General features: G+C 43.9%; 2 protein-coding genes and 1 long non-coding RNA gene across 8 annotated transcripts in view; 1 reads left to right on the top strand and 2 right to left on the bottom strand.

Annotated features, from left to right (window-relative positions):
* Nucleotides 1-15,919, top strand: part of homer2 (homer scaffold protein 2) — a 17,598-nt gene extending 1,679 nt beyond the window's left edge. The window contains exons 1-9 of one of the 2 annotated variants that reach the window (XM_016285750.1): nucleotides 5,476-5,531; nucleotides 6,452-6,608; nucleotides 7,353-7,484; nucleotides 8,062-8,154; nucleotides 13,191-13,327; nucleotides 13,435-13,579; nucleotides 13,680-13,790; nucleotides 14,329-14,409; nucleotides 15,418-15,919. In XM_016285750.1, the coding sequence (XP_016141236.1) occupies nucleotides 5,482-5,531; nucleotides 6,452-6,608; nucleotides 7,353-7,484; nucleotides 8,062-8,154; nucleotides 13,191-13,327; nucleotides 13,435-13,579; nucleotides 13,680-13,790; nucleotides 14,329-14,409; nucleotides 15,418-15,606 (1,095 nt within the window). In that variant the 5' untranslated portion in view covers nucleotides 5,476-5,481 and the 3' untranslated portion in view covers nucleotides 15,607-15,919. Of the gene's footprint in view, nucleotides 1-5,475; nucleotides 5,532-6,451; nucleotides 6,609-7,352; nucleotides 7,485-8,061; nucleotides 8,155-13,190; nucleotides 13,328-13,434; nucleotides 13,580-13,679; nucleotides 13,791-14,328; nucleotides 14,410-15,417 lie in introns of those variants that run through there. The other variant, XM_016285751.1, reaches the window with a different exon arrangement.
* An 82-nt stretch (nucleotides 15,920-16,001) lies between these two features.
* LOC107595366 (uncharacterized) lies at nucleotides 16,002-17,882 on the bottom strand. 3 transcript variants are annotated; one of them, XR_001610261.1, is made up of 2 exons: nucleotides 17,865-17,882; nucleotides 16,002-16,268 (listed from the first exon to the last, which is right to left on the bottom strand). It is a non-coding gene; the product is annotated as an uncharacterized lncRNA (long non-coding RNA). The 3 variants fall into 3 exon arrangements; XR_001610262.1 differs by lacking the exon at nucleotides 17,865-17,882 and adding an exon at nucleotides 17,709-17,733; XR_001610260.1 differs by lacking the exon at nucleotides 17,865-17,882 and adding an exon at nucleotides 17,705-17,729.
* A 2,022-nt stretch (nucleotides 17,883-19,904) lies between these two features.
* Nucleotides 19,905-24,498, bottom strand: part of LOC107595364 (WASP homolog-associated protein with actin, membranes and microtubules) — a 10,902-nt gene continuing 6,308 nt past the window's right edge. For 2 of the 3 annotated variants that reach the window (XM_016285748.1, XM_016285747.1), the window contains exons 6-10: nucleotides 23,918-24,087; nucleotides 23,669-23,755; nucleotides 22,736-22,831; nucleotides 21,602-21,944; nucleotides 19,905-20,420 (exon numbers count right to left, since the gene is read on the bottom strand). In XM_016285748.1, coding sequence (XP_016141234.1) covers nucleotides 20,140-20,420; nucleotides 21,602-21,944; nucleotides 22,736-22,831; nucleotides 23,669-23,755; nucleotides 23,918-24,087 — 977 coding nt within the window. In that variant the 3' untranslated portion in view covers nucleotides 19,905-20,139. The remainder of the gene's footprint in view (nucleotides 20,421-21,601; nucleotides 21,945-22,735; nucleotides 22,832-23,668; nucleotides 23,756-23,917; nucleotides 24,088-24,498) is intronic. The other variant, XM_016285749.1, reaches the window with a different exon arrangement.

Below are 24,498 nucleotides of genomic sequence, written 5' to 3'. Positions count from 1 at the left end.
AGAGAGTGTGTGTGTGTGTGTGTGAGAGAGAGAGAGAGAGAGAGAGAGTGTGTGAGCGAGAGAGAGAGAGAGAGAGAGAGTGTGTGTGTGAGAGAGAGAGAGAGAGAGCATGTGTGTGTGTGTGTGTGTGTGAGAGAGAGAGAGCGTGTGTGTGTGTGTGTAACCAGCCTGAAGTGCTGCTGGTTTCTTAAGAAGCTGTAGGACCAGTTTGTGCGGGCAGCTGAGTTTCTCTCTCACAACATTATTACATCATGAAGTTTGTGGCACTGCAGACTGTTCCTGTCAAGACTCAGCATTTATGCTTTCAACCACTATATCAGAGTGTAAATACTGTGTATATATATATATATATAACTGATATCACATCAGACACTTTAAGTCTGGATTAGTAAAGGCTGGCTCAGGTTTTCCACACTGTGGGTGTTTTTTAACGATGTGATGTTGATCGATTGTGACTCAGTTTTCAGCTGGAGGCTCTCTCAGTGATGGGGTTATAGATTAACCTCATTCTCCACACAAACCTGTGACCGCGAGGAACGGCCTCTATCTGCTGTTTGGTGATAAAGCGCTGGGATTAAAGCCTGAACAGCAGTGGATGAGCCATAGCTCGGCTGAATGGGGTGCTGGACTGGACGGTCTATTTAAACCACAGCGCCGATGGCTCCAGTTACATGAATGGAACAAGTTCACCGACACTGATCTGACACATTGTCAAGCTGCTGACCGTGTGTGTGTGTGTGTGTGTGTGTGTGTGTGTGTGTGTGTTCTGGACACCGTAGACACCACATGCTCCCTAACGGCTGGTAAATGACGCTCTCCAGTGGGGATTGAAGCCTCGTCACAGATGGTGTCAGTCTCAACCATCTGCTGCTGCCCCGGAGCCGAAGCCAGTGACTTACAGCAGCATCATGAGCCCTCAGTAGTGTTGATCAATCCAGATCTGCCGTCATGAGCCCTCAGTAGTGTTGATCAATCCAGATCTGCATCATGAGCCCTCAGTAGTGCTGATCAGTCCAGATCTGCATCATGAGCCCTCAGTAGTGCTGATCAGTCCAGATGTGCAGCATGAGCCCTCAGTAGTGCTGATCAGTCCAGATCTGCAGCATGAGCCCTCAGTAGTACTGATCAGTCCAGATCTGCATCATGAGTCCTCAGTAGTGCTGATCAGTCCAGATCTGCAGCATGAGCCCTCAGTAGTACTGATCAGTCCAGATCTGCATCATGAGTCCTCAGTAGTGCTGATCAGTCCAGATCTGCAGCATGAGCCCTCAGTAGTACTGATCAGTCCAGATCTGCATCATGAGTCCTCAGTAGTGCTGATCAGTCCAGATCTGCAGCATGAGCCCTCAGTAGTACTGATCAGTCCAGATCTGCATCATGAGTCCTCAGTAGTGCTGATCAGTCCAGATCTGCAGCATGAGCCCTCAGTAGTACTGATCAGTCCAGATCTGCATCATGAGTCCTCAGTAGTGCTGATCAGTCCAGATCTGCAGCATGAGCCCTCAGTAGTACTGATCAGTCCAGATCTGCATCATGAGTCCTCAGTAGTGCTGATCAGTCCAGATCTGCAGCATGAGCCCTCAGTAGTACTGATCAGTCCAGATCTGCATCATGAGTCCTCAGTAGTGCTGATCAGTCCAGATCTGCAGCATGAGCCCTCAGTAGTACTGATCAGTCCAGATCTGCATCATGAGTCCTCAGTAGTGCTGATCAGTCCAGATCTGCAGCATGAGCCCTCAGTAGTACTGATCAGTCCAGATCTGCATCATGAGTCCTCAGTAGTGCTGATCAGTCCAGATCTGCAGCATGAGCCCTCAGTAGTACTGATCAGTCCAGATCTGCATCATGAGTCCTCAGTAGTGCTGATCAGTCCAGATCTGCAGCATGAGCCCTCAGTAGTACTGATCAGTCCAGATCTGCATCATGAGTCCTCAGTAGTGCTGATCAGTCCAGATCTGCAGCATGAGCCCTCAGTAGTACTGATCAGTCCAGATCTGCATCATGAGTCCTCAGTAGTGCTGATCAGTCCAGATCTGCAGCATGAGCCCTCAGTAGTACTGATCAGTCCAGATCTGCATCATGAGTCCTCAGTAGTGCTGATCAGTCCAGATCTGCAGCATGAGCCCTCAGTAGTACTGATCAGTCCAGATCTGCATCATGAGTCCTCAGTAGTGCTGATCAGTCCAGATCTGCAGCATGAGCCCTCAGTAGTACTGATCAGTCCAGATCTGCATCATGAGTCCTCAGTAGTGCTGATCAGTCCAGATCTGCAGCATGAGCCCTCAGTAGTACTGATCAGTCCAGATCTGCATCATGAGTCCTCAGTAGTGCTGATCAGTCCAGATCTGCAGCATGAGCCCTCAGTAGTACTGATCAGTCCAGATCTGCATCATGAGTCCTCAGTAGTGCTGATCAGTCCAGATCTGCAGCATGAGCCCTCAGTAGTACTGATCAGTCCAGATCTGCATCATGAGTCCTCAGTAGTGCTGATCAGTCCAGATCTGCAGCATGAGCCCTCAGTAGTACTGATCAGTCCAGATCTGCATCATGAGTCCTCAGTAGTGCTGATCAGTCCAGATCTGCAGCATGAGCCCTCAGTAGTACTGATCAGTCCAGATCTGCATCATGAGTCCTCAGTAGTGCTGATCAGTCCAGATCTGCAGCATGAGCCCTCAGTAGTACTGATCAGTCCAGATCTGCATCATGAGTCCTCAGTAGTGCTGATCAGTCCAGATCTGCAGCATGAGCCCTCAGTAGTACTGATCAGTCCAGATCTGCATCATGAGTCCTCAGTAGTGCTGATCAGTCCAGATCTGCAGCATGAGCCCTCAGTAGTACTGATCAGTCCAGATCTGCATCATGAGTCCTCAGTAGTGCTGATCAGTCCAGATCTGCAGCATGAGCCCTCAGTAGTACTGATCAGTCCAGATCTGCATCATGAGTCCTCAGTAGTGCTGATCAGTCCAGATCTGCAGCATGAGCCCTCAGTAGTACTGATCAGTCCAGATCTGCATCATGAGTCCTCAGTAGTGCTGATCAGTCCAGATCTGCAGCATGAGCCCTCAGTAGTACTGATCAGTCCAGATCTGCATCATGAGTCCTCAGTAGTGCTGATCAGTCCAGATCTGCAGCATGAGCCCTCAGTAGTACTGATCAGTCCAGATCTGCATCATGAGTCCTCAGTAGTGCTGATCAGTCCAGATCTGCAGCATGAGCCCTCAGTAGTACTGATCAGTCCAGATCTGCATCATGAGTCCTCAGTAGTGCTGATCAGTCCAGATCTGCAGCATGAGCCCTCAGTAGTACTGATCAGTCCAGATCTGCATCATGAGTCCTCAGTAGTGCTGATCAGTCCAGATCTGCAGCATGAGCCCTCAGTAGTACTGATCAGTCCAGATCTGCATCATGAGTCCTCAGTAGTGCTGATCAGTCCAGATCTGCAGCATGAGCCCTCAGTAGTACTGATCAGTCCAGATCTGCATCATGAGTCCTCAGTAGTGCTGATCAGTCCAGATCTGCAGCATGAGCCCTCAGTAGTACTGATCAGTCCAGATCTGCATCATGAGTCCTCAGTAGTGCTGATCAGTCCAGATCTGCAGCATGAGCCCTCAGTAGTACTGATCAGTCCAGATCTGCATCATGAGTCCTCAGTAGTGCTGATCAGTCCAGATCTGCAGCATGAGCCCTCAGTAGTGCTGATCAATCCAGATCTGCCGTCATGGCCTGAAAGACAGTGAGAGTTATTGTTGAAGGCTCTGAGCTAGTTATCCAAAAATGTGGTCAGACGGGTCGCCTTACGCCACAAACGCTCTGAATGCTTGGTAAAAGAGCACATATTGGTGGAATAAACCACAGCTATGATTGGGAGAAACAAATGACTCCAATTATATTTAGGTATTAAAGGAATTAAACGTTGATTTGAAATGAAATCGATCAATCTGGCTGCAGTGTTATTGGAGTAAATGACAGAACAATTGCTTTAATCATCATTGTACTGATTGACTTTGTCCAGTCTGATCTGTTCTGGGAAAATAACAGACAGATATTGATCAGGACTGTGTTTGTGCGGCCACTGCTGAAGTCACAGCAGAATTAAATTCTGTTTGGATCATTGAATCATTATTCCCTGTTTATCGCTGTGAAGCTGCTTTGAAACAATCTGTATTATGTATGAAATAAATGTGACTTGATTCAAAATGGCACAACTTTCCAGCTTTGATTGAGCTTGACCTCCTGAGCAGCCGGTTTGGCGTCGCGGGAGTCTTGTGTCCTGAGTTTCTGTGTGATTGTGGCTCTGGTCATTCAGTGATTTGGTGTTTGACCTGCAGGAATGTGTGTCCGGTCAGAGCCCCTCCCACTCCACAGTCTGCTCCAATCAGAGTTCAGGTGTGGCTCTGTGGGTGTGTGTGTGCAGGTAGAGCCGCATTCCTGCCGTGGCTCGGCTGAGAACAGGGAAAGTTCTGGATGCTTCTCTGCATCACACGCGCGTCTCGTCATTGTCAGGTTATTTGGAGATCTGGGGATTTCTGCGTTCTGTACTCTGCCACACTTACCTTCAGCAAAGTAAAAGGCGTTTGGAGTCGTGTCATCTCATCATTCACGTGACCGGTCCTCCTGAAACACCGTTAATCGCCCGTGAGCGTTCAGAGGCTTCACTCATGAATGAACAGAGACGGTCCTCCTGAAGCGCTGCTAATCGACCTCACATTAACGATGTTTCCGCACACTGCTCGTGAGCGTTCAGATGCTGATGATGCATTCAGATGATGTTTGAGGTCGTCATCAGAAATCACGTGACGTCTGTGTCTAATCTAAATCAGATCAGAGTTAATGAGGACGGCTTTAATGAGCTGAACTGATGCACTCTTTCACACACACACACACACCTCAATCCTCTGCTGTAATTACTTAAATTCACTTTAAAATCCAAAACTTTTCACATTGTGAGCCTGTTATTTGTTTAAATTATTTTTGAAAAGTAGTGATGTCATGTTTTATTTACCTTGTTTTATTTTTTGACATGCATTACTTACAGTGCTGTAGGTTACTTACAAATTGTAATCAATTACTGATTATGAATTACATGACAGAAATCCAAAGTTCTGGCATGAAACTCTAGATGGTGCAGTCCGATAGGTTAAACACAATCTGACATAATGACATCATCATCTCATGGTGCAGCTGATTGGTTCATCTTTGTATCAGCAGCCAATGAGCTCACTGCTGTACATTCATATATTAAGCTGCAGCGTGCTTCAGAAACCCTCCACCTTCCCCAGCTCCACCTGTATAGATCTGCTACGAGGTGATTCATGTGTGCTATATGGGGGTTATTTCATGTTATTTGTTCAGCAGCAGTATTTCTTTCATGCTCACAGCAGCATGTTGTGGATGTATTTGCAGCAGCAGATCTATTCCACCAAGACCAAACACATTAACATTGTCGTGTACATTACCATGCCAATCCCTCCGAGAGCTGTCATGATAGAAATTATAGTTCGTATCGTAATCTGTTGGATTACACATAGCAGGTAATGTATTCTGAATAATTTTTCATTACTTTTTTTTTAAATTACTTTTGACCTAAAATATATTCCATTCTTTATCAACATCATGATGTGTATTAAACATTACATTAAGCCTGGGTTTCCCAAACTGAACTTCGTGAATGAACTACAGGGGGTTTGAGAGTGGATGAATAGCCTTCCGAATGTGTAAAAGCGGAAGAAATTTGGAAAGGAACATTTAAAAGAGGAAAAATAATAATTAGGGCAAATCAAATTATAAATAATTTACAGTCATTATATGAATAATATGTGTCTGGCATTGTGAAGTGCAGGTGGTATCTGTAATTCCTTTAGACTTCATGGTAAATCATGGTAAAACACAAATATATAAAGTCGCTGAGCAGAAGCAGCTTCATACGTTTAGATTTGTTTCCCTGAATGTGGGCTTCACTTTAGCTCAACTCGCATTCGTATCTGTTTCATTGTGAAGCACTTTTTCTGCTGAAGACCTTCGTGTTCATTATCAGATGTTTAGAAAAAAATTAAGTCTGTAATTGTAGAGTGAATGGTTTTCAGTCGGATGAGGATCTGCCTTTTATTTAGGCTTGTTTTGCCCATTATCACTCTGTAATAACTGATTGTAATCGGTCAGTGTCTAATGACTGTCAACTGTATAATTGGTCGTTGTCTCAGTCAGGCATCGTTAGCATGAGCTGATGTTGACAGCTGTAGGTCATCACTGATCTTCAGAAGCTCTGGCAGATGATGTGTGCTTTATTCTCATATGAGTGCAAACTGTGCAAATAAATTAACAAGTACTGATAATGTTCTAAATATTAATATCAAGCTGAAGTTGATGATTTCACACACAGATGAGTGTGACTGCAGTGTGTGGTGACCTGAGCTGATCATCACGTGATTGTGTGTGTGTGTGTGTGTCGCAGGGAGCAGCCGATCTTCACCACCAGAGCTCATGTCTTCCAGATCGATCCCACCACTAAGAAGAACTGGGTTCCTGCCAGTAAACAGGCCGTTACCGTCTCGTACTTCTATGACAGCACACGCAACAGCTACCGCGTCATCAGCGTGGACGGGTCAAAGGTCAGACAGACACGTGTGTGTGTGTGTGAGTGAGTGAGTGAGTGATGGAGTCAGTGTAAGAGGGTCTGCTGAGTGTTCACACACACACACACACACACACACACACACTCTCACTCACACACACACACACACACACACTGAGGGTCTTCCTCTGCAGAGGGTTTATGGTTCATGTTGCCATGGAGATTTGGATCAGTCCCTCAGTATGGAGGCAGCAGTGATGATGTCACAGCGCAGACCTGCTGAGAGTCTCTCACACACACACACACACCTGCTGCTGTCACTCTCTGAGAGCAGATTGATGAAGACTCACACTCACATTAGTGTGTTAGTAGCAGACAGACAGACACACACACCTGCTGCCGTCACTCTGACAGCACACACACACACACGCACGTTTTAAGGTTAAATGGCTGGTCGAACACACACGTGTTACTCTGATCAGCTTCAAGAGTCACAGAATCATTGAGAGTGAAACACTGAAGAAATGACGTCAAATACACAAAATACACAAAATACACAGCTCTCTGTGTGTGTGTGTGTTCGTGTGTTCTTGCTGCTAATTAATCAGTCCAACTGTCTTTAACTCTTTCCAACAACAATTGTATTTATGACATATGAGACATATTTTGGAGAATTATAGAGAAGTGACATGTGAAAGATTAAGGACTAATATTAGATCAGCACTCTTATTTATTAACACACATGAAATGTGTGTTACGTTGTGATGTGTTTGTTTTTCAGGTGATCATCAACAGCACAATCACCCCCAATATGAACTTCACTAAAACGTCGCAGAAGTTTGGCCAGTGGGCGGACAGTCGTGCAAACACAGTGTTTGGACTCGGCTTCGCCTCCGAACAACAGCTGTCCAAGGTCTGACAATACGTCACGCATGCTTGCACACATCACACAAACACACATCTCACACACAAACACATCACACACACACACACACAGGCTGTCACACACACAGATCATCACACGTGAATGCACACTCTCTCACACACACACAGGCCGTCACACATGCATGCACACACACAAACACATCACACAAACACAGGCCGTCACGCATGCATGCACACACACAAACACATCACACACATCTCACACACACACACACACACACACACACAAACACATCACACACACACAGGCCGTCACACACATCACACACAGGCCGTCACGCATGCATACACACACACACACACACACACACACAGGCCGTCACGCATGCATGCACACTTGATGTGGCTGTTTTTGATGTTGATGTTTTATAATGATCTGAAACGGTCGCAGCACGTGTTTCTGCAGTAACTGTAGAAGCAAAACACCTTTATGAAGGTTCATATGTTCATTTCATAAGCCTTTTGACAATCAGAGGCGTAAAAGTCCCAATCCGTGTTTTTTTTTTTCCTGTCCTGATCCGTGTTTTTTCTGTGTTTTACCTCAGTTTGCTGAGAAGTTCCAAGAGGTCAAAGAAGCTGCGAAACTGGCCAGAGAAAAATCTCAGGAGAAGATGGAGACGTCCAGCGACCAGTCGCAGGTACATGTAACAACATGATCGTCATCTGAAAAACAAACACGCAGTCCTGCAGGTTCAGCAATCCAACGCTCTCCATTGACTTTTTATTGCGGGAAGCTGCCTCTTTGTCATTTCTGACTTATAATAAAACAGAACAATGTCTAAAAGCTGCTGTGTGACAAGGTGTACAGTAAACAAGCTAAAAAACCCAGAACTATGTATGAACTACGTCGACCCAAAAAACTAAATGGTACTCAGTAGCTTGTATGGCCCCCATGTGCTTGTATGCATGCATGCTCCTAATGAGACGATGGATGGTGTCCTGGGAATTTCCTCCCAGATCTGGACCAGGCATTACTGAGCTCCTGGACAGTCTGAGGTGCAAGTCCTGCTGTGTGACAAGGTGTACAGTAAACAAGCTAAAAAACCCAGAACTATGTATGAACTACGTCGACCCAAAAAACTAAATGGTACTCAGTAGCTTGTATGGCCCCCATGTGCTTGTATGCATGCATGCTCCTAATGAGACGACGGATGGTGTCCTGGGAATTTCCTCCCAGATCTGGACCAGGCATTACTGAGCTCCTGGACAGTCTGAGGTGCAACCTGGACTGAAACATAATGTCCCAGAGGTGTGCTATTGGATTTAGGTCAGGCGAGCGTGGGGGCCATTCAATGGTATCAATTCCTTCATCCTCCAGGAACTACCTGCATACTCTGGCCACATGAAGCCGGGCATTGTGTGCACCAGGAGGAACCCAGGACCCACTGCACCAGCGTAGGGTCTACCTAATGGCAGTCAGGGTGCCATTGTCCAGCCTGTAGAGGTCTTTGCGTTCCTCCATGGACATGCCTCCCCAGAACATCACTGACCCACCACTAAACCGGTCATGCTGAATGATGTTACAGGCAGCATAACGTTCTCCACGGTTTCTCCAGACCCTTTTACATCTGTCACATGTGCTCAGGGTGAACCTGCTCACATCTGTGAAAACCACAGGGCACCAGTGGAGGACCTGCCAATCCTGGTGTTCAATGGCAAATGCCAGTCGAGCTCCACGGTGCCGGGCTGTGAGCACAGGGCCCACTAGAGGACTAGAGCAGGGCTCTCAGGCCACCCTCATGAAGTTTGTTTCTGATTGTTTGGTCAGAGTCTTTCACACCAGTGGCCTGCTGGAGGTCATTCTGTAGGGCTCTGGCAGTGCTCATCCTGTTCCTCCTTGCACAAAGGAGCAGACCTTCTACGGCTCTGTCCAGCTCTCCTAGAGTAACTGCCTGCCTCCTGGGAGCTCCTCCATGCTCTTGAGACTGTGCTGGGAGACACAGCAAATCTTCTGGCAATGGCACGTATGGATGTGCAATCCTGGAGGAGTTGGACTGCCTCTGCAACCTCTGTAGGGTCCAGGTATCGCCTCATGCTACCAGTAGTGACACTGACCCTAGCCAAATGCAAAACTAGTGAAAAACAGTCAGAAAAGATGAGTGGGGAAAAAAATGTCAGTGGCCTCCAGCTGTAAAACCATTCCTGTTTTAGGGGTTGTCTCGTTGTCCATCTAGTGCACTCGTTTTTAATTTCATTAACACCAAAGCAACTTAAACTGATTAGGCAAGGCAAGGCAAGTTTATTTATATAGCACATTTCATACACAATGGTAATTAAAAGTGCTTTACATAAAAGAAATAAGAAAATAATAAAAAAAAAAAGAATCACAACAATAAAACAAGGAATTTAAAATTTTGAAAATGATTTAAAAATGTATTTAAAAGGTTTAAAATGAATTTAAAACAGTTAAGAATAGAAATTATTATATCTCCAAGTCTTGACTGGAAACAAGACATCTAATTCTTGCAATGTTTTTGAGATGATAGTATGCTGATTTAGTTACTGCTTTGACATGACTACTGAAACTAAGGTCTGTCTCCAGAATCACACCAAGATTCCTGACTTGATTTTTAGTTGTTAGACCCCTAGAGTCAAGGTATGCATTCACCTTGAGAACTTCATCTTTGTTTCCAAATGTAATGACTTCGGTTTTCTCCTTGTTTAACTGAAGAAAGTTCTGGCACATCCAACTGTTAATTTCATCAGTGCATTGGCAGAGGGAGTCAATGGGGCTGTAGTCATTTGGAGATAAGGCTAGGTAAATCTGGGTATCATCAGCATAGCTGTGATAGGCGATTTGGTTCTTTCTCATTATTTGACATAGTGGGAGCATATACAACCGGGATTAACAACCCCCTCCGCTACTTGACTGACCAGATCAATATCCCATGAGTTTAATTGACTTGATGCTATACTCTGATTAAGAAGTGTTCCTTTAATTGTTTTTGAGCAGTGTAGTAGTAAAGATGAAGGGATGATCGTGCTCCACGCTACTGTTAGAACTGAGGCGTTTATACAGCGATCTGTAGCGCCACATCAAAGAGCACCAAAACGACATGTATTGTCTGAATTTTGTGAAAAAATTTAATGATTTGATCGGTACACATGCATACCTACCGAAAGACCCATAATGAAAATTTTCGGTACAAATATGTGTACGGTTACACCCCTAATATTTATATATTCAGTGCCGATCCTAGAATTCTGTGGGCCCTAAGCAAAACTTTGTCGGGGCCCCAAAATGCTCCCCAAATCCTTAACCTTTCTTTCAGAGCAGTTTCACTGTCAAAACAACAGTGAGTTAAAGTCAGTAATACAAAAAAGGAAGACAATTGCAAACAATAGGGCAAATACAACAGAATAAAATAAACAATTTAGCCTATAATAGCCTACTATACAGAAATTGATTAAAGTAATCAAATGTACAAATAAATCACTGCATAGACTTCACCATATAAATTAATTCATAAAGTTAATAACAATATTAAGTGAAGAGCAGATGATGACAGAGGCAGGTTTATACAGTAGGATGCTGTCACGGAGTGCACAGATCTAATATACTGACTAGCATTCGATTGTTTATGTTCATTTAAGACATAACTGACTGTGTTTAGTGAAAACTCATCAAGACGGACATTTTGACATATACATAGAGCCATATTTGTCCGTGTTTCACTCCGCCTTGAATCGCGCTCGTGGAAAGCTCTTGAGAAACATTAATGTTTTCATAGCAGCTGGCCGAAATCAACAACAAAACTGAAAGGAAATCATCTTTGAGAGGAAGGGGGCCTCCTGATGTTTCGGGGCCCTACGCAACATGCGTACGTTGCATATAGAGAGGATCGGCTCTGTATATATAAAACAATTTAGAAAAAGTAAATCCAAAGTTCTGGCATGAAACTCTAGATGGTGCAGTCCGATAGGTTAAACACAATCTGACATAATGACATCATCATCTCATGGTGCAGCTGATTGGTTATCTTTGTATCAGCAGCCAATGAGCTCACTGCTGTACATTCATATATTAAGCTGCAGCGTGCTTCAGAAACCCTCCACCTTCCCCAGCTCCACCTGTATAGATCTGCTACGAGGTGATTCATGTGTGCTATATGGGGATTATTTCATGTTATTTGTGCAGCAGCAGTATTTCTTTCATGCTCACAGCAGCATGTTGTGGATGTATTTGCAGCAGCAGATCTATTCCACCAAGACCAAACACATTAACATTGTCGTGTACATTACCATGCCAATCCCTCCGAGAGCTGTCATGATAGAACTCATATTATGGTAAATTTAAAGTAATAAATTAAAGGGTTAGTTCACCCCAAAATGAAGATTCGTTTTGTTCATTCATGTCGTTCCAAACCTGTAAGACCTTCATTCATCTTCGGAACACAAATCAAGATATAGTTCTGGCATGAAACTCTAGATGGTGCAGTCCGATAGGTTAAACACAATCTGACATAATGACATCATCATCTCATGGTGCAGCTGATTGGTTATCTTTGTATCAGCAGCCAATGAGCTCACTGCTGTACATTCATATATTAAGCTGCAGCGTGCTTCAGAAACCCTCCACCTTCCCCAGCTCCACCTGTATAGATCTGCTACGAGGTGATTCATGTGTGCTATATGGGGGTTATTTCATGTTATTTGTTCAGCAGCAGTATTTCTTTCATGCTCACAGCAGCATGTTGTGGATGTATTTGCAGCAGCAGATCTATTCCACCAAGACCAAACACATTAACATTGTCGTGTACATTACCATGCCAATCCCTCCGAGAGCTGTCATGATAGAACTCATATTATGGTAAATTTAAAGTAATAAATTAAAGGGTTAGTTCACCCCAAAATGAAGATTCGTTTTGTTCATTCATGTCGTTCCAAACCTGTAAGACCTTCATTCATCTTCGGAACACAAATCAAGATATTTTTGATGGAATCTGAGAGCTCTCTGACCCTCCCATAGACCGCAACACAACTGAAATGTTCCCAGACAGAATCGTAGCAAGGCGATCGGTAAAAGAGTCCATGTGACATCAGTGGCTCAACTTCAATTTTACGAAGCTACGAGAATACTTTTTGTGTGCAAAGAAAACAAAAATGGCGACTTTATTCAACAATTCTTCTCCACCGAGTTACTGTCTTCTGCCATTTTGGAGAGTATCACAACACATACACACGCTTTACCCTAAGTGTAAACGACACCGATTACTTTTGTTAAATAAATTATTTTTGTTTTCTTTGCGCACAAAAAGTATTCTCATAGCTTCGTAAAATTGAAGTTGAGCCACTGATGTCACATGGACTCTTTTACCGATCGCCTTGCTACGATTCTGTCTGGGAACATTTCAGTTGTGTTGCAGTCTATGGGAGGGTCAGAGAGCTCTCAGATTCCATCAAAAATGTCTTGATTTGTGTTCCGAAGGTGAATGAAGGTCTGGAACTACGTGAGGGTGAGTAATTAATGACAGAATTTTCATTTTGGGGTGAACTAACCCTGTAATTTACTAAATTGCTTCAGTCATAATCTTACATTCATTTGTTTTTGTTTGCTATAGATAAAATCATCTTCATAATGTAAAGCAGTCAATGGTATGCCGTTTTCATCAGACGTCAGTAAAGTGTGTGTGTGAGTGACGTCTGTTAACATGAAATTGTTTCGTTTTGTCAGGAATCTGGCCGTGAAACTCCATCAGGCAATCAAGCGTCCAGCATCAACGGAACGGATGATGAGAAGATCTCACACGTGCCGGAGAACACAGCGCTGATGAGTGAGAACGACCGGCTGAAGTCTGTAGCGGAGCATAGGTGAGACGCTCACTGACTCCTCTGATATTCCTTTATTCATATTCCTGATATTTATAACCAGCCCTAAAGCGTGTGCCTGTGTGTGCGCGCGTGTGTGTGTCTGACAGTAAGAAGCTGGAGACGGAGCTGCAGGCGCTGAAGGACAGTAACACTCGGCTGACGGACACGCTGCAGGAGGCCAACAGTAACGCCGAGATATGGAAGAGTAAAGTGACACAGAGCCAGGACGAGAACAACCAGCTGAGGAACAAGGTGAAGAAGTAACTTAGCTTAGCTCAGTTTAGTTGAGTTTAACCCCTGGGTTACAGAATCAGAATCATATTGAGCTAACGGTGTGTGTGTGTGTGTGTAGATCTCAGAGCTGGAGGATCAGTGTAAGGAGGTGAATCTGGAGAGAGAGAGAAACGCTCAGCTGAGTCTCAGAATTCAAGAGCTGGAAGCAGATCTGCAGGAAAAAGAACAGGTGAGTTTCACTCTCTCTCTTACACACTCTCTCACACACACACGCACACACTCACACACACACGCTCTCTCTCACACACACACACACTCGCACACACACTCTCTCTCGCACACACTCGCACACACACTCTCTCTCACACACACACATGCACACACTCACACACACACGCTCTCTCACGCACACACTCACACACACACGCTCACTCACACACACACACACACACACACACACACTCGCACACACACTCTCTCACACACACACACACATACTCATGTGCACCTGCCGTATTCTCCTGTCACGACTGCACTCACACACACACACACACACACTCACACACACACTCGCACACACACTCTCTCACACACACATACTCATGTGCACCTGCCGTGTTCTCCTGTCACGACTGCACTCACACACACACACACACACACTCACACACACACTCGCACACACACTCTCTCACACACACATACTCATGTGCACCTGCCGTGTTCTCCTGTCACGACTGCACTCACACATGTTTGATGGTGTTTTTCAGGAGCTGGAGAATCTGCGCAAACAGGCAGAAACCATCCCGCAGCTCATGGCCAAATGTGAAAGTGTCACGGCCAAACTACAGGTGAACAACAACAAACACACATTCTTCAAACAGACCTCAGTCGCGGAGCATACACAGCTCGTTCCTCCGCTGAGAATCCTCATTTCTGCTCGTCTTTGAGTCTGAATGAAGTTGTTTGGTGTTTGCTGAAGTTGAGTTTCAGTCAGACTACAGCAGTAAAATACCTTTTTCAGATGTCACGTAAACGCTTTAGTCCAGCTGAAATCAGTCTGGTTTTTGTTTTACTAACAGATCCAGGTGATGTGATTGTATTTTGGGGTCTGCACACGTTAATCCGCATCTGCGTTTGAAAATACTGGATTATTCTTTGTCACATACACACGTGCAGATGAAGGCTGTGTCTGCTCATGTAAACCTAATGTTTGTAATCACTATTTCACTATGCAAGTGCTGTATGTTCTGTCAGTATAAATCAATTTACAGTCTGTATGTTCAGCTGTATGCACAGAATATCTAGTGTTAAACATTTCAAACAAACTCAAAACAGAATGTTGGAGAAACATCAAAAGATCTGCTCTGCAAACGCTAAATAACTGATTAAACATACAGAAATATGTTTCAGATGGGGTCAGTGTTTGTTGCTCTGGATGTGCGTCATAATCGTTGATGAGTGGATTCAGAAGCAGCAACTTACTAGAAAAAGCCAAGAATAGCAATATCTGCTTTATTAAAACATCTTGAAGCTGAGATGTCTGGAAACACGTGATAAAGATTTTAAAAATCGTTGAATCTGTTTTTTGGAGTTTCAGAGGGAACAATCATAATTGTGTAAATAGAAGCGAACACAAATGCTGAGCCGTTGTGTTGCTGTATTTAGAGATGTTATTTTCTTCAGCTTCACATTCCAGCCGAACTTTAGACGACTGTCTCTGTTTACTGCACTGAACTTTGACCTCACGCCAGGAATAGTCATGCTGTTAGAATTATATAAATGCTCGTCGTGTCAGTGTGAATCTTCAATTCTGCATGTTGTTTGCGAGGTTTACTGATGCTGCTGATGTTTTACAGGCTGCAGAAATGGCCAGCAGAGACCAGAGCGAGAAGATGACGCTCCTGCAGAGCGAGATCGAAGACAGTCAGCACAAGCAGAAGAACATGAAGACCGAGCTCAAGAAGTTCATGGACGTTCTGGACGGGAAGATTGATGAGCTCCATGAAGTTCGTCAGGGCATTTCTAAACTGGGCGTCGATAACTGAACACACACACACACACACACACTCTCTCTCTCTCTCTCACACTCACACACACACACACACGTGCGGACTGAAGGCTGAATTTAACGGCTGCAGATCTCAGGGCCCTTTGGAATCGCTGATATGCACAAACACAGGTGAACTGCAGAATCACTAAGTGCCTGATGGTGGCGCTCTCTCTCTCCGCCTGCCCTCATAAACTCTTCTGACAATCGTCCTGTTTAACGCTAGAGAGGCTCCTCATGCAATACTCGCCTCAGGCAGCAGGATGCACTTCTCTTCTGCTTCTGTTGGTTTGTTTGTGTTTTTGAGATGGAGTCGCATTCAGTTTATTCTTATTCTGATCGATGAAAATATGAGCCAAATATCTGCTGTGATGAAGGCAGTGTGCTTGTTCGGTGCAGATGTGTGTGTCGTGCTCAGCAGTGTTTGTGACGTGCTCCTCCGCTCTGTGTGTGTGTGTGTGTGTGTGTGAGTGAGCTAAGCTAATAATCTCTGCCTTTCCTGAGTCTGTGATCGGAGCACTTGAGCTTCCAAACTCTCTCCTCAGTTCCTTTCAGTTGTTGTTGTTTTTCTCTTGATGCTGTTTGAATGTCGTGGCTGGTGTATTATTGAGTGTTTAATGTGGGCGAGTGTCTTTAACACCCTCTAAAACACACACACACCTTACTGGAAACTTGAGCCTTTTTCCCTCTTTCTGGAAAAAAAAAACTTTTGTTGATCAAAATTGTAAAATAAATACTTGTGGAAATCTAGTTTCTGAAGGAGATCTCTGTGTTTGAGGCTCTTACAGGCGGTGGGCGTCTCTCTCTCGCCCTCTGACTGGTGAGAGGATGTGTTGCCTTGGCAACCTGCATCCCACACACGGCTGCTATTGATTGTGTGAGTATACTGCAATCCAGATGTGAATACATTTGTTCATATAGTTGTTTTATCGTTGTTAGTAGATTTCTGTGGTTTCATCATAATGCAGCCTGTTTCCATTGAAACACTGGATTCTGTGATGCTCAGGATTTGTATTGCACCTTCATCTGGTACACTCTCTCTCACACACACTAACACAATCAAACTACCACACACACACTTGCACTCTTACACACACACACACTGACACAATCAAACTACACCACACACACATTCTTAACACAATCAAACTACCACACACACACTTGCACTCTTACACACACACACACTGACACAATCAAACTACACCACACACACATTCTTAACACAATCAAACTACCACACACACACACACAATCAAACTACACCACACTCTAACACACACACACACTAACACAATCAAACTACCACACACACACTTGCACTCTTACACACACACACACAGACACAATCAAACACCCACACACACACTTTCACTCTCACACACACACACACACACACTCTGACACAATCAAACTACACCACACACACATTCTTAACACAATCAAACTCCCACACACACACTCGCACTCTCACACACACACACACACACACTCTGACACAATCAAACTACACCACACACACATTCTTAACACAATCAAACTCCCACACACACACTCGCACTCTCACACACACACACACACACACTCTGACACAATCAAACTACACCACACACACATTCTTAACACAATCAAACTCCCACACACACACTCGCACTCTCACACACACACACACACACACTCTGACACAATCAAACTACACCACACACACACTCTTAACACAATCAAACTACCACACACACACTTGCACTCTTACACACACACACACACTGACACAATCAAACTACACCACACACACATTCTTAACACAATCAAACTACCACACACACACTTACACTCTTACACACACACACACACACACACACACACTCTGACACAATCAAACTACCACACACTCTAACACACACACACACACACTAACACAATCAAACGACCACACACACACTCTTAACACAATCAAACTACCACACACTCTAACCCACACACACTAACTCAATCAAACTACCACACACACACTCTTAACACAATCAAACTACCACACACTCTAACCCACACACACTAACTCAATCAAACTACCACACACACACTCTCTAACACACACACACACACACACACACACACACAATCAAACTACCACACAATCAAACTACACCACACACACACTAACACACACAATCAAACTACCACACACTCTAACACACACACACACACACACGCACTAACTCAATCAAACTACCACACACACACACTCTCTCTAACACACACACACACACACACTGGGTCTCAGGGCTTTCCTCTTCTCTCGTGGAATCATCTGGACTCTGTGAATTTCTGCCTTTTAGCTTCCATCAGCAACATTTTCTGATATTTTCAGCTGTTTGTGTAGATCAGTGTTTCCCACTATTTTCAGGAGAAGTAGTGAAGTACCCTCTAAAATCAAACCAGATCCCCAAATAATCACCTAATCATCCAATCTCTTTAAACAGACCAGATTTCTATTCAAATCATGATCTGCTCAATAAGCCGGTCGTTCCGATAAATCATGCTGCACACATCTACACACATTCACCACAATGGAGAATTTGTATTAGTTTGCCAACATAATTTTACCACAATATTACTGGTTTTACTGTATTTTTTATCAGATAAATGCAGCCTTGGTGAGCAGAAGAGACTTCTTTCAGAAACATTAAAACGTCTTACCTTCCTCAAAATTTGAACAGTATTTAAAAAACGTTCTATGTTTGGAGAAGTTTCGTTTGTTAATTGTATCCTCTCGGTTTGAAGTGCTTGACAAACAAGAACAAATGTATTTCTTGCTGATTAACATCTGACATGTTAAGGGCTAAAACAATAAAATTGTGGTTTGTTCAAATTTTTTATTAAGAATATTTTTTACAAAAATAAAGAGACCGTAGACACACAATTTGAGTATTTTTAGCTTCAGTCCTATAAAAATGTGAAAATTATGATAAATGTTACATTTGTTATTAAATTGTTATCAGGGACACATGAGCAGTAGCTGCACGTTTGTTTTAATAACAATTTCTGTGTAAAATCCTTTTTAAACCAATCCCATTTTGTCTGCTACTGGGTTGAGAAAAAAAGGTGTCTAAAGCTGAAAAAACTGAAAATAATAATAAAAGGTCTTTAATGCCAGAGGTTGGAAAAAAACATTTTTTGTGGAGGTTTGATATGTGCCTAATGATGTGGGGTATTTAGAAGTTGAATCACATGTAGTTAAAAAAACGTATATTCCAAGTTGAAATGTTACCGAATCCCAGGAATAACCCTTGGACGTTACGTATTTTCTAGTTCGGGGAACAGACACAGTCTCTATAGTGTGATATCTAGGTGAAAGAGTCTCTATGTGCTGAGAATTAACTGATTTCTGTGACGTGAGGTGGCTAGCAGACGGTCGGTTTAGCCAGGGCCCCAGTTAGTCAAGTACAAACTAAGACTACGTGCCATATTTCTAGAGAAGAGCAGCACCACCCCAGGAGGGATGAAAACCATCTCTTTTCAACAGGTCAGGTCTGCCCCAAACACTCCTCCAACTGTCTATGAAACCTATGTTATTCTGCGGGCACCACTTAGACATCCAGCCATTGAGTGACGGCAGTCTGCTGTGGATCTCGTCACCACGGTAAGCAGGGAGGGGACCAGAGCATACTACAGTGTCTGACATCGTACTTGCAAGTTCACACACCTCTTTAATGTTATTTTTAGTGATCTCCGACTGGCGAAGTCAAACATCATTAGTGTTTTCAGTTATTACATGCAGAAGTTTTTGGACTGATAATTTACACCTATTTTTTCAGAACTTAGCAGTAGGAAATTACTAGTCATCTAGTTTATATCGTCTATGCATTCCGTTAACTTTGCAAATTGGAATGTTTTGTCAGGCCACAAAGAAATCTAGAGCGGAGTGTCATCAGCACAACAGTGAAAGATAACACTGTGTTTCCTGATGATATCTCCCAAGGGCAACTTGTAAAGCGTGAACAGCAACGGTCCTAGTACTGAGCCTTGAGGTTCTCCATACTGCATTTGTGAATGACATGACACCTGATACCTTTATTTTGAAATAAAATATACAATATAACAATTGAAATATGGTTTTGAATGAATTGCATATGTTGAATTGCACATTTCCATATTCAGGTTTTGTTTAGCACATTTTAAGAATCACTGGTCCAGGCTTTGATACTATCAAGAGTTCCAAGAAAAGAAAAGAAAAGCATTCTGCATAAGTCAGACTTTCCCTCAAACACAGACAAACAGATACAGATGCTACAATCTTGATCAGGCACTTTAATGAAAGCGTTCACAGATCACAGATGTTTTTCACACATTTCTAATGTTTAGTGCAACTGGCTATATTTTCATGGAAAATTACTTATGTATTCCTACGACAAGACATATCAGTGCAAAAACCCAAAGTTTGGCAAAGGAAGTTAGCCATGGCAATCAGAAATGGCAGCTGAAACGGCGTTGTCCAGCAGCAGTGTTTGTGAATCACAGACGGTCGTGTTTAACTCTCCCAGTCTCCAGACGGCGCGTCTGATGGCTCTTCATCATCAGAGTCGTTAGACACCTTCTTCATCCTAATCATGGCGGCTTTGATGCTCCGCTCGAGCTCTGAGTCGGAGCTGTGCGTGGGGCCGCTGGAGGGCGGGACTTTCTTCAGGGTGACTCCCTGACGGATGGCTGACAGCAGGCTGTTCCTGACGTCGCCGCTCTCTGCGCTGACCGTGACCTTCCGCAGCTGTGTCTGTCCACGCTGCAGCGACGCTAACAGCTCGTCCATCGATCCTGCATCACAAACATGACATTCACTCAAACGGGTGAAACTCTCACAGACTGAAACATGACTGAAATGACACGCTCGGATGTAACCGGACTCTCTCATCTAGCAAATTGAACGAACAGAAGTTTACGCTGCTCTTAATATTTGTCCCGCTATGAACCCTCTCTAAGCTCCTCGAGCCGCTCCTGAATGTGACACGCGAGACGTCTTCGTTTAATGACTGGCTCAGCTTTGAGGATTTAGGATGAGTCTGAGCTTCTCTTAACTTTAAGAAGATTTTACAAAAAACTTGAATTCTTAAGTACAAGAAACTAGACTAGAATAAGTATTTTTGAGAATACATAAACTATTCATAACTTTTCCTTAAGATGAAACAAGAAGAAAACAGCATTCAAGAACTTTATTTTATATTTTGTGAATCCGGCCCCTGGAGATGCAGTTCTGTGAATAATAATATAATTCAATCGACCTCATAAACACTATTTCTGTCAGGTCCACTATCGTCAAAGTTGAGATGACTGACAATTAGCATACAGTCTGGATTGGCGGTATGGTTCTGTTCTGGGCAAGAACATGCAGCCTAGCGTGGATAAGAGCAGCAATAACTGGGTAAACAGAACAGAACCAACATAAATGTATATCATTTATGTTCAATAATTAATGTAAACATTTAAGAAATTAGTCTGATTCAAAGGGGAATCAGTATCAGTAATCAGTATAATTACTGTAAGAATAAAGTATTGTTCGTTTTTTTACACACACAGAATCTGGTTTAGACCAGACGTGATCATAGGGTGCGTCTCAATCAGCTCCCTTGTTCAGTAGTCAGGGCACTGATCAGGGAGTCGGCCATCGGTCTCAATCGCGAAATCCTTCCAGTGCACTGGAACGTTCACTCTCTGAAAAATCCCACAATGCACCGCAAAAACTAGGGAGCATCGGCACTCACTATGCTCCCTAACCGGAAATAACTTCTGAAGCGTGAAACATAAACCACCACAAAAATAATTTAAGAATTAGATTGGTCCTGCCTGTTGTTTATTAATTCCAGTGATGATGTTCTACTATGTTGTCCATTGACGCTGTACGTAATCATGTCACCAGTGACCGAATTCATGTACACGATCTACTGGTTCACGAGCTCGGGAGCTGATTGAGACGCACCCATAGAGTTTGTGAGACTCACCCGAGTTTTGCTCTAGAGTGTTTCGGACGGGCAGCTTCGCACTGATGGGTGGGGCAGGAGGAGGAGGAGGGAGGGGCGGAGGAGGTGGAGGTGGAGGAAGAAGAGGAGGAGGGTTAGGAGGAGCAGGAGGCGTCTGGTCTGGCTGTGCTGATGCCGATCCAGGTGGCAGCAGAATCTGCACCGGTATGTCTCGCTGCTTCTGACTCCTCCTCTTCCTGTGGGGGGTGGAGCTCTGCGGCCCCAGGTTGATGATTGACAGGGGCTGGGAGGAGTCATCTCTGCTGGAGTCATGTGACACTGGCTTCACATGAGCCGTCTGTAAAGCGTACTGACCCTGATGCCTCTAAACTCAGAAACACACAGGAAACAAACAGTGAAGCCATGATGAAAACAACACACACTCACGCACGTTTGTTTCTGTGAATTGGGGGGCTTTCCATAGACTTATATTGTCCTTATGTCCAAGACAAATTTCCTTAGGGACAAATAAAGCAATCCTAATCCTATTACTTTTATACTGACCAAATGATATTTTATATCCCCTAGCCCTAAACCTACCCCTTACAGAAAACCTGTTTGCATTCTTACACTTTCAGATAAACATAATTTACTATTTTTAATATTTTTTTTTCCCTCGTGGGGACCACAGGCCAGTCCCCACAATGTCAAAAATTCAGGTTTTACTATCTTTGTGGAGACATTTGGTCACACACACAGACGCACACACACGCACTCCCACACACACACACACACTCACACGCACACACACGCACACGTGCACATACACACACACATATACTCACACACACACACGCACGCGCACACACACATACTCACACTCACACACACATACTGTACATACACACACACTCACACACGCACGAGCACATACACACTCAAACGCATACTCACAGACACGCACATACAGTCACTCTCTCACACACACACACACACACACTCGCACACGCATGCACACACGCATGCACACACACACACTCACACGCACATACACACACGCATGCACACTCACACACTCACACGCACATACACACACGCAAACACACACACTCGTGCACGCACACACGCACATACACACACTAACACACGCACACCCACTCACACGCACAGCCTCACCTCTCTGAAGCTGCGCACTCTGTTGAGCGTCTTTGCTCTCTCATTCTCCACCCACTGCTTCATCTGCTCTTCCTCAGCTCTCCTCTTCTCTCGCTTCTGATCAAACACACACACACACAACATGAAGAAAGAAATGCAACACAGAAAGTTATCAGTCCAACCGAACGGAGTGTCATATGGCAGACTGCTGCATTCTGGGAAACGAAGAGCTCATCCACTGTTGTCCATAAAAAACAAGTTCATTTATTAAATATAATGAAATAATTTCAATGCAAATTTCATTTAATTCATTTTCATTCTGTATTCAATTACGTTTAAGAGAAGAATTGTAGAATAAAGTTATTTTTGTTTTCTTTGCGTACAAAAAGTATTCTCGTAGCTTCAAAAGATTACGGTTGAACCCCTGAAGTCACATGACTATTTTACTGATGATCTTACTAGGTTTCTGTGCCTTGACTGTGGTAGTTAGCGTTAGGGTTTCATCAATAACATCTTAAGAACGAAAGTCTTATGGGTTTTGAACAACATGGTGAGTAGTTAATGACAGAATTTTTAATTTTGGGTGAACTAACCCTTTAAACACACATACAGCAGTACGTCCACACCATGCTGCTGGAAGTATTTTTTCATGAATCTCAGACGTCTCGTGTGTTTGTGACTGCTCAGAGTTGGCTGAGAATGCGCTCACTAACAGTACACGTGTGCCACATTCACAGCACAAACACAATCAGCGCCTCAGATCTGCAGTCACTTCAGCGCAGGGAATTCTGGGAACGCGGGCGTGACCCCTGCCGGACTGAAGGCTCGGTCGTCATGGCAACTCAGTCGGCCCACAGATAGCCCACGGATCCGACGGTACCGTGACTCATTATGGGATGGTTTGTGGGGTGATGCAATGGGTTGAGGTTGCCGTGGTTACGGCGCGTTACTCACCAGCTGTGCGGTGTGGTGTTGGCGGAGCTGCTCCGATCTTTGCACGACTGAATGCTGCTGCTGCTCATGAGCCTGAACACACAGCTCCTGCAGACACACACACACACAGGATAAACACACACGACACGGACAGACAGAGTGTGTGTGTGTGTGTGTGTGTGTGTGTGTGTGAGAGAGAGAGAGTGTATGTGTGTATATGAGTGAGTGTGTGTGTGTCTGTGAGTGTGTGCGTGGAGTGTGTGTGTGTACCCGCTGGTTCCTCAGGTAAGCTCTGCGTGATGAAATCGCTCCTCTTTTGCTCTCCAGTTGTTTCAGGTGCTGCTGCAGGTGTGAGTGGGCGGGACTTACATCCACCTGAACATCCTGCAGCTCCTCGGGGTCCTCACAGGTGTCATAATACACCACCTGCTCCTGCAGCTCTGCAGAACACACACACACACACTCATCAGTCCTGGGGTTAAATATGGTCAGTCTCGTTATGTCACACCTGTTATTAAATACACCTGTCAATCACAACATTTATGGCTCCGAATAATCCTATAAATATATAGGACAGGCCTCATGAGCAAAACACGCATGCTAAATTATCTGAAGCTTAGCAGAAAATCAGCACATTTCAATGGAAAGGATGTGTGTGTGTGTGAGTGAGAGAGAGAGAGTTATAATATATTATAACTAATATATTACATATTAGTTATAATATATAAATAAATGTTAAGATGTTCTAATGTAAATGTTCAGATGTTAAACCATTCTCTTTGTTGTCTTAATGCTTTGGCAATACAAAATGTATTTTTGTCATGCCAATAAAGCTATTTGAATTGAATTGA

This window comes from Sinocyclocheilus grahami, unplaced genomic scaffold, assembly GCF_001515645.1.
Source record: "Sinocyclocheilus grahami isolate Dianchi unplaced genomic scaffold, SAMN03320097.WGS_v1.1 scaffold201.1, whole genome shotgun sequence".
Taxonomy (NCBI): Eukaryota; Metazoa; Chordata; class Actinopteri; order Cypriniformes; family Cyprinidae; genus Sinocyclocheilus; species Sinocyclocheilus grahami.
This window is presented reverse-complemented; position numbering and strand designations above follow the sequence as displayed.